General features: G+C 39.6%; 1 protein-coding gene across 1 annotated transcript; it reads right to left on the reverse strand.

The window, feature by feature from the left end:
• Window positions 1-2,581: 2,581 nt before the first annotated feature.
• Window positions 2,582-9,828, reverse strand: SCRN3 (secernin 3). The gene is made up of 7 exons (XM_054277816.1): window positions 9,626-9,828; window positions 9,310-9,491; window positions 8,328-8,527; window positions 7,444-7,656; window positions 4,780-4,942; window positions 4,241-4,421; window positions 2,582-3,473 (listed from the first exon to the last, which is right to left on the reverse strand). Exons 1-7 carry the CDS (start codon window positions 9,791-9,793, stop codon window positions 3,318-3,320), a joined length of 1,263 nt encoding a protein of 420 aa, XP_054133791.1. The 5' UTR covers window positions 9,794-9,828; the 3' UTR covers window positions 2,582-3,317.
• Between the last annotated feature and the right edge of the window lie 80 nt (window positions 9,829-9,908).

Below are 9,908 nucleotides of genomic sequence, written 5' to 3' on the forward strand. Positions count from 1 at the left end.
GTGCATGTCAAGGTTTACAGCAAACGTGTTTTTCTGAGATTTGTTAATGTGGCTCTTGGGTTTCAGTCCTGGCATTTCTTAAATCCATCCTTGATCCTTTACAAGTAGGCAGAGCACTTCTTAATGGGTTTCCACCATTAAGATACCTCCATAGTAGAAGTGTGCCACATTCTCATCTACTTACCAAACACACTTTTTAAAATTAATTCTTCAAACATTCGAGAATTTGATCCCAGGGCAGTTTTACAGTTCTATTTATAGTCATTGTTCTTGCACTCTTGTCTTTCTCATTTGCATCATAAAGTCCTGCTTCCCTTTTTTTTTATAATGGTTATGCTTTCCCCTAGATTTGAACACAACAAATATGTTTTAAATAAGAAATTGCTCAAAATTTCTGCATAGAAAAGACTCTCTGTTACAAATCTAATACAGAGGACATCTTTGATTACCAACCAACCCCACATTCTCTTAGATTTACTGCTACAATATTGTGACTGCTGATACCATACACATTGGTCTGATGAGTCTGTGATGGTTAATAAATAAAGAAGCTAGGAATGAAATACAAATGTTTTATTTCTAAATCACTGGGCACTTCTGGAAGCCAATAATAGACTTCGAATTGTTTTAGAAAGTTAAGTAACCCTTTTATCTGGTAAATATTTGCTTCCACCAAGGAGCACTGGCAAGTTTTGAATGGTTGACAAGCTGATGTTCTGTCAATAGTTGATATACAGTTATGTGGATTTCTGGTAGTTAGAAACAGCTTTGTTTTAAAGAAGTGATCACTGATACAATGACTTCCTTTATTTTGAAGGTGGGTTAGTTTGGGATGAATCTCTTAGAGGCTAAGTTCATGAAAACATCTATTGAACAAGTCTAGAGGAATGCCAGTAAAAAATTGGATCTTTTTTCTAGGACTAATCTCAAAATAATTGTCAAAATGAACAGGGATGGATGTAGCACTTAGTTTTCTAGTACGAAATTTGAGTGCATTTTTATTTCAATAATGATCCTTCATAAAGCTCTAGACCTTTTAAAGATACATTCGTAGGTGAAAACCCATGAGAAGGTTGCCCTCTAGGGGACATTCTGATTCTTAATTGTTTTTTTTTTTTAATATAAGGTTGTGGGAGGGAGGATTATTTGTTTCTCCTGATCCCATCTTTATTTTCTGTTTTTACACTGCGTGTCTTCTAGGAGAATGAAATCCCAAGGAAAAAGGTACTGACATATCCTATACTCTGTTGACCATCACTTTGACAGTCTCCACACATTACATTGTTTTTACTTTGTATCCTGTAGACCAGTAAGGAAAAAGCAACACATAAATAAGAGGCACAGTTGGACTGTATCTGCGTGTGTTAGGACTGGACCAGTGTGCTTAACCTCGTTCATTGCCACCCCATGATTAAGTGGCCAAGAAGTTTGCTTAAAGGCCTGCTCCAGCTTCACTGCTGTTCTTCCTGGATAACTTCAGTCTTTGCACTGTACCATAAAACTATTTCACTTGGTTTGCTGCCTGAAACATCAGTTTCACCTGGAATTTACTGATGCTTTGAAGCTATCAGTGTAGAACAGCTCAAGATCAAAACCAGGAAAAGATACGTAATTGTAAGATGTGGACATCCTGTAAGGAAAACAGATAAATACAGCAATTTTTTATTAAATCTATCTTCCAGTTATCAAACTGGACTATTGAACTTCTGCATTGAACCACTGTGCTACTAAGAAATTACTGCCACGTGCTGCACATTAGGTCACTAGAAATAGAAAGTTCATAAGCCTTTCCTAACTCAGTAGTTTCTTGCTGTGAATCTGAACACAGAATCCTAAATTAATTTCTACTCTTATTGTAGGATCATAAAGAATAAATTTTACCAGGCTCTTAATTTTTATATTAATTCTGCAAACTTCATTGTCTGTCTATTCTTTATATTTAACTTTTTTAACCAGTGTTTACCAGTGGTGTAGTGAACAATTTACAGAATGAGAAAACCGCATGTGAAAAATTGTCAAAGAATGATCTTTCTGTGGTTTGCTGTGTCTGTGGGATGCAGTGTCATGTCCCACATTGTTGCTGCAGCTCTAATGCACCATTTCATATTTTCCTCTGAAGGTTTGCAGAAGTGCTGCATTTTGAATGCTTTTTTATGGTTGCTTTTTCTTACAGTCGTGCTTGTTATCCTGACTTATGGATCATGAGGTAAAATCAGAGTCTTCCTTGTTGTTTGTTTAGTTTGCCCCCTGCCTCAGATAATAAAAGTGGTGTCATATATTGATCATTACTTTTAAACAGGATCAAGAAGGAAGAGTTTTTGGTAAGGCAAAAAGTTTGATTAAATCAAGTCCACATTCTATTAACTTTGGCAAAAAAAAAGGTCATGGTTTAAAAGGCTTTATAGAAAATGAAAAAAATTTAAAGTATTTTAAGTGTTCTGCTGAGTACATGTATATACTTGTGTAGCCCAACCTCTTCCTTTATAGTTGCCCAATTTTAAAAAGTAACAATTCAAGAAACATTTTAGAACTCCTCCATCATGTTATAAAGTGCACTGTAAAATTAAATTGACAATAATAATCTTGTATATAAATAAGTTTATTTTTCACTATCAGGGTGGGAAAAATAGACAGGAAAGTGAAATCTGTGGGGAACTTACATGATGTTTGCACTGCTGAATTCCATGTAATAAGATTTCACAATTACTCACAGCAAAATATTGTTATTGTAAGTGTGATTTGTTTTTAATATACCTTGAACTCTTAGTCTAATTTTACATTGAAGGAGTAGAAGGTCTGTATATGAAATATATCTTAGAATGGTTTTACCAAACAACTGAGTATCAATCTTACTTGGTTTGTGTGTCACTTTCTTTTTTCTTCAGAGTTCATCATAGCTTCTACATTTTAGAAAGTCTTCAGCAAGGCCATTTTAATTCAGGTAGTCTGAAACTCTGCTACAATTCTCCTGACTATAAAAGCTAAAACTGCGTTCTCCAGAGCTGAGTTAGTGTTCTTCATTCAGAGATGGGGCTGTTCACTAATTCAGTCAAGCTATTGCATTCTAATTGTATCTGTTTGTTGGCAAAATCAATCTCTGCTGACAGTTCTGTGCCATGTACAATGCCACTGCCTGGCTCTTAGGAGCCTTTCCAGCATTCTTCTTTATAATCAAAAGCCATTTGTCCTAAATATGAATCTGCATCTTTAAAACTGTCCATGCTATGTGATATACTGAAAACAGGATGTTAATCTATTTAGCCTCTTTATTAGAAAACCAATTATAATTCTAATTTTACCACATTCAAATAATATTCTTAGCCATATATTTTGAGTTCTTCTTCTACACACTGTGAAAAAAGATTAACCACTTGTTTAGTATCAAGGCATCCATTTTGCAGGATTGATTCCATTTGACTTATCTTTTGTTTCTCCAACTCCTGTATCTTTTTGAGCATTTCTTTACCTTTGTCCTGCAAAAAGAAACATTTATTTCATTAAAAACTATCCAGAGCATGTTGTAATCACCCTAATAAAATTCTGTTCTATTGTCCTTATTTTAATCTTTTAAGAGTTTCTAGGGTCCACATTTATGTTGGTAGAAATCAGTATCATGACAGGTGTTCTTAGATATCTTTCCTAATATCTAGTGCTCACTTCTTCCTTGTCTGATAGACTGAAGGAATATTAAAGCTCCTTTAGGTATTAGCTATCAAAACTTAACTGGCCATCTTACTTTTAAGATGATGTATCTCTAAATAGGAGAGATTTTACTGCTAAAGGTAAGCAGCTACCTTCCTGCTTCACTAAAGGTCAGTGACGTTCTGTGTTCAGCTACCTTTGTCATCTTGTTTCCTTTCCTGTCCATACCAAGCAATGATCAAAGGCAAGCTCTCCTGTCCACCTGACACCAGGGACCTGAATAGCAGTAAGAACTCTTGGCAGAGTTGTGTATTTGCCTGTGCTGCTGGGGCATTTCCCCATTATGTGGCTGGTGAGGGAGTCTGTGGGGGGCTGCTCCTCTCCTGGGGCTTAGCCTGCCAGCACAGCACGGTGCTGGTTGCAGTTTCCAGTGTCAGGAACACGTGCCTGCCAGATGCCAGCACTCTGGGCTTCTGGGGCACTGCACTGTTCTGTGCAATCCATCAAAGGGCATTCACTGCCATCACATTAACAAAATGGGAGCAAGGACCTTATATAAACCACCTGCTTGCATTGAAATCTAATTGAATCAACGTACCTTGGTAGTTTCCATAACTACAGCAGCGCTTTCATGTTTTTTATAGAGCTCATGTCTTCGATCTGGCTTACTCTGAAAACGTGGTTGCTTCTTAACTGGATCATCAGGACCAAATGTAGGGGACGTAGTTTTTAATAACGGAGTAATACCGGGCACAAAAATGAAAGGCTTGAATACAGATCTAGAAAGAAAAAATAGAACAGAGATCCTTTACTGACACTGTTTTGTTAAAATTTTTGAGTCAGTAAATTGCTGTATTTTTTCCCATTCTTCTACTTGCTTCTTTTAAGAAAAAAGTATTAAAAAACCATCTAATGGTGTTAAAGTCATTGTCACAGCAGTGTTCCATTAAGTAGGTTGGTAGATACCATTAATATACATAATGTGCATTTATGTTCCTCCTACATTTTGATTGTGCTTTTTCAGGGGGGAAAAAGAAAACCAACCCAAAGCAAAAAGGAATATAACTAGGCAAATTGCAACACTTTTTCATTTAGATATTTATAATATTTTGTCCAGTTTACTTGCTGCTACATCACCTGGCAGGATCTGGAGTTCCAGTAAAGAAGTGAATACAGGGCAGATTAGGCTGCTGAGGCAGTACAGACACCATGCTGCCAGTTGTCATAAATCCACCTTCCATGTTAATGCCACTCTCTTTGTCACGAAGAATTCCCATCATTATTTCAGAAGTGATAGATCCTGTTCAAGATACAATACAATTATTTAGCCACAGAGCTAATATAATTCCAAGTGAATGAGATGTTCCCTACAACTGACTCCTTTTGGCAATGCCAGTTTTAGTTTGTCTGTGTTGGCAGGGGGAAAAAAATCATCCTAATGGAAACCTTAATATGGAATACACTTATATTTGCTTTCCCTAAAGTATTTATTTCAAAGAGAGGTGATAAGAACATGCCTTAAAAAATGGGGAGTAGAAAGACAAATGGTATTTGCCTGAAAGATAAATTTCATAGGGCTAGCAAATGGTCATTCACAAAGTAACTTTTCAGATGAAAAGTAGTAGCTTGGATTAAATGCTGAACTTTGAGCTATTGAAGTAAGATAGATCTTTATAATACTGGTTGATATTTGAACAGAGTTAATACCACTATGATGCTTTGAAGTTATAAAAAAAATAACAACCATGCGTGGATTTTGTGTGAAACTTTGACAATGAAACACCAAAATTGTCACTTGTTTTGGAGGGGCTTTTTGGTGAGTGGGTTTTTTAAATTTTCATCCTTTTCAAGGAGGCACTGGAGTGGCATTACATTCTATGCTCAGAAGCCACAGTAGTACATCTATTTGTAGAAAAGTCTTTGTCAGCAAGCTGTGTGAGGTTTGTTGCCAAGTATCTATGAAAATAACTCCTGCTCAGGAGGAACAAAACCCTTTCCACATCAGCCTGTTCAGTGATATCACTGTTGCTGTATAGTGTATGCTGAAGCTCAGATACTGACATGGTATCACCCAACCATCCAGTATTCTAACAGGCAGCTCTTGCATGATGGTTTTCTTTGCACATTTGTAGAGGGTATGCTTATGGCAGAAATACATTAGTTCACTCACTCTTTATTTTTTATTGGAAGGTATAGTCTACCACTTTACTATTTTAGTGTTTCCCTTACTGAGTTCTAACTGCAGAATTTTTTTTAACTACTTTGCCCTTTCCTCTTAAAATAGTTACTCTGCTGCTAAGTTTCGTGCCTCCAATATTATTTTTTCATACATGACCCAGGTTGCCTGTAGACAGACATGCAGCACTACATTTCAGCAAGAAGACACACTTAAGTATTCCTATAGTTGCCCGGGAAGGTCAGAGAATTAAAGAAATCAGCAAGCTAGATGAATCAAAGGAATTAAAAGAAGCAATGGCCATTTTGTCAGCTACAACTTGGCAACCTGTGCAGCAGGGAAGAAGGTACTGCATGTTTTACGCTAAACTCTATTATTTTGTATGCTTGAAATACATTCCCTATTTTTTGAAATATGAATAATGTTTCTCTAAAATGGCCCTCACATAGTAGGCAGCCTGGAAAACCCCCAGAACTGTAATGCCACTGACTGAAAAAGCAGGGATGGGTAGATGAAGAAACCAGTGATTTTACTGATGCTGTAAACCAAATAGCTTTTAGTTAAGGCACCTATTTAAAATAAATCTAAACAAAGTGAGCCATATGAGACTGATAACCTGAACACCTAGTGGGATTTTAAAAATGGCTCAGGTAAATGCTTGAAAATGGGGATTTAGAATGAAAACACAGATACAATCTCAGCATTGTTACAATACAAGTAAATACAGGTATTATGAAAATGCTTTCAGTATTCAGAACCTGCAATTCCCAAAATGAATGCAGGATTTACATGATCACTAGAGCAAGACAGCAAAAGTAGTTCACTTTGATGCATTAACTAAATGCTAAACCTGGTCTGGCAGAGTTCAGCCAAATAAATAAAAGAAACAAAGGGGTGCAATGTAATCCTGATTCAGATTAATCACTTCACATGAGCATGTGAATACATCTACAGCAAAGACCTGCTAGATGGATGCAGTTAAAGTGAAGTAATAGGTTCATTCTTTAGGAGTCTGAAAAGTAAGTGTTTGAATTAGAGACTGCTTAGAGTACAGAAAATTATTTTGTTCTGCTCTTGGTGTGTTTTAGTAGACTACACAAGTTTAGAGTAGCCATTACAGTGAAACGACAAAGAATTAAAAATTAATGTCAAAAATGAATGCAAGGTATGTAACTGAATGCTGCGCTGTTGCCTTATACCTGACTGAAGATGTTCATAAGCTCTTCATTCTTTGTGGCTGCAAACTGCTGGGAATCTGTTTCAGCCTCTAGTTTTTTTCCTTAGCAGTACAGTAATATTATGTAGCCTATCAAAATGTTTCAGAACAGGTCTTACAGGGCATTTAGTGGTATGGTCATAATGTGACCTCTCAGGGTTGTTAGTGTAGCTCTGTATGTTTGATATTTGACCCTTGTTTTAATTTTTCCTCCTCAATAAATTAGAAAAAAAATGTTTAGAAACTTCCAAGTTCAGTGCTTCTCTTAGGAAAAAAGTTATTCCAGTAAGTTGTGGTTCACCAAGTCATGTGAATGATTGGCTGCATCAGACATATAATAATTTATTATTTGAATTAATATAGCTTACTAAATATTTTGCATATCTTGAAAAAACATTCAAAAGGATACCTTTGTGCTTGTTCAGAAGTTTATAGCCTTCACAATATCGGCCTCCAGATGTGGTCATTCTGGCAGTATTGACATAAGAATATGTGGCAGCAAAATCAAATTCCTTTTCCCCATCCCACCAGCCATTGCTTTTCGCATATGCCTTCAATTCTGGGTGTTCTCTGTCAATCTTGGTTGTGATGGAGAGCTGGTTGGAAATATTCCGTATGCCTCCTGTTTGTAAGTTGCAGAAAAAATTGTTTTAGTACATTGAATGGTTTTTCTTGGTATTTTGTTTACAATTAGCTTAGTAAAACAAATTAGTCCCAAAGAGTTTCCTACAAGATCAGTGAGTCTGGTGGTTTATTTCTGGCCCTCTCTCCCAGCCAGATGTATTTTTCTGATTGAGTTTTCATGCCACTCATTTCTGACTCATTTGCTTCTATTGCCAGCATTGTATTTCAGGTTCTGTCCTGATATTCCCACCTTTACATTCTTCTTCTGAGACATCCAAAGATCGAGTTTGTCCTCCCAAGTTCACTGGAAGAATCAGCCACTTCATGGCCCAGTACACCAATCCTGTTCCCAAGTGAAATTAAGGATTGCTACCATCCTTAAGACCACGCATACTGCTGTCATTCTCATGCTGACTTTCTTGCTGTCCTCTGTTTTCCAAGTGCAGGAGTGGTTATCTCTGGCTCTGAAAAGGCTCCTGTCACCCAGCTCCTCTGACAAACTGCCAGCTACTCCACACTCATGCCCCACGAAGCAATGCCTGTTCTTTACAGGCATGTGTATGCACTTCAACGTTAGTTTGATGCCTTAATGAAATGGTAAATCAAAACTGGAGAACTCCAAGGGGTCATAGCACTTGAAATGTTTAGAACAAAGAGCATCATCCATACCTTCTACTTTTTCTGCTGCCCAGTATTTTCCTGATGTCTCCAGCACCCACGCTTCCTTTCTGTCAGCTATCAGAAAACTGTTGTGGTATGTAAATGCCATGTTGCTCTCCATACAGTTTCCTCCCTGGCCATATTTTTCCAGCAAATCAACAATGACATTAAGAGCCTTTTCAGCTGTGTCCGCTCTCTCAAGTCCAAGCCTAAAAGAAAAGGAAAATGTTATTTTTGGAACTATGAACTCTGTATAGGACTATTCAGCCTGAGTATTCCAATTGACCTGGAATGATATTTCTATATGCAGCTGCCAGTCGTATGATCTGGTAAGGAAAAAACACAAGTCAGGTAAAGGGCTTCTTTGATGTGGGTCCTCTATGAACTTGACATGGGGAAAAACACCAAATGGAAATACAGAAAGGCAGGGAGAGGGGTCCTACAAAATGCTTACAAGTCCTATGCAACTATTGGACTGGGGGGAAACTAACAGAAGAATTGACTGACTGCTGTAGGTCAATGGAATTTACGCTGGCACCTGTAGTGTAGGAACAGGAACTTGTTATTTACATGGAAATAGGCAGCTGAGACCAAAACTTAAAAATAATGTGTGTGAAAGATGGGGGAATAGGGAAAGGAGTACAGACCCTATGAAAAGGCCCAAACAGTAGTGCCTGAAGTCCATCCGCCTGTGCTCTTGAAAAAGTCTTGTTTCCATTTAGTATAAATTTTATAGAAAGAAAAACGTTTGCTAATTTTTTGACGAAATCTGGTCTAGTGTCTGATACTTCTTATGGACTCCTGGCAATAATCTAGTGCTTGTGCCAAGACTTACTTACTTTTAACCGTGGCTAGAACAGTGGAAGGAGTGCCTTCTGAAAGTGAAAGTACTAGTTCCCCTTAGAAGTCTAACATGTTTCCATGTAAATTCCGAATCAGGTATCATGTACCAAAAAGGAGAAAAAACCAAACCAAACCAGCTTGTGCACACCTTACGAGGTCCATGCCGAGGAGAGCTTCCCCATCGCAGACCTCCTCCCTGCCCCACACGGCCTCGTTGCCGATGCACACGCCGTGCTCGTTGGCGCCCATCTCGGCCCCCCAGAGCCAGGAGGGGCGGCTCAGGACCACGGCGTGGGTCCTCTCCGCCTGCTCGATGCTGATGTAGGTGCACTGCAAGAGGGCAGAGCACACAGGAGTCACCGTCCCCGCTCCGCCGGCCGAACCGCGGGCTGAGCACGCACACAGGGCCTGACAGCGGCGTTCTCGCCGCCCCCCGCAGGAGCGCTCCCGCCCCGCGCTCTCACCTCCAGCGCGGCGCCGGGCGGGTGCGCGGCGGCCGGGAAGTGCACGACCTCCTGCACCTCATCTGCCGGCCGGTCCGAGTTCTTCCCGAACACCACGCGGCCCCCGGGCGCGGCGGGCGGCAGCGCCACGAAAGTGTCGCACGAGAGGGGCGGCGGCCGGGGGACCATGCTGAGGGCGGAGGGTCCCTGCGCGGCGCGGGCCCGTGGCGGACAGCGGCGGCTCGGGCGCGGGGCGGTGCCCGCGGAAGGCCCGCCCGCCGACCCGGAAGGCCCGGCCGAGGCC

The sequence above is a fragment of the Melozone crissalis genome, unplaced genomic scaffold (assembly GCF_028551555.1).
Source record: "Melozone crissalis strain CALT ecotype California unplaced genomic scaffold, PUWL_Pcris_2 ptg000023l_1, whole genome shotgun sequence".
NCBI classification, from domain to species: domain Eukaryota; kingdom Metazoa; phylum Chordata; class Aves; order Passeriformes; family Passerellidae; genus Melozone; species Melozone crissalis.

Coding starts and splice junctions, on each gene's coding strand:
- SCRN3 (XM_054277816.1), bottom strand. CDS start 9,793: ATGGTCCCCCGGCCGCCGCCCCTCTCGTGCGACACTTTCGTGGCGCTG. Junction 7,657..8,327: donor GGCAGCAGAAAAAGTAGAAG/GTATGGATGATG, acceptor ACTTACAAACAG/GAGGCATACGGAATATTTCC. Junction 4,943..7,443: donor ACTTCTGAACAAGCACAAAG/GTATCCTTTTGA, acceptor TATCTTGAACAG/GATCTATCACTTCTGAAATA.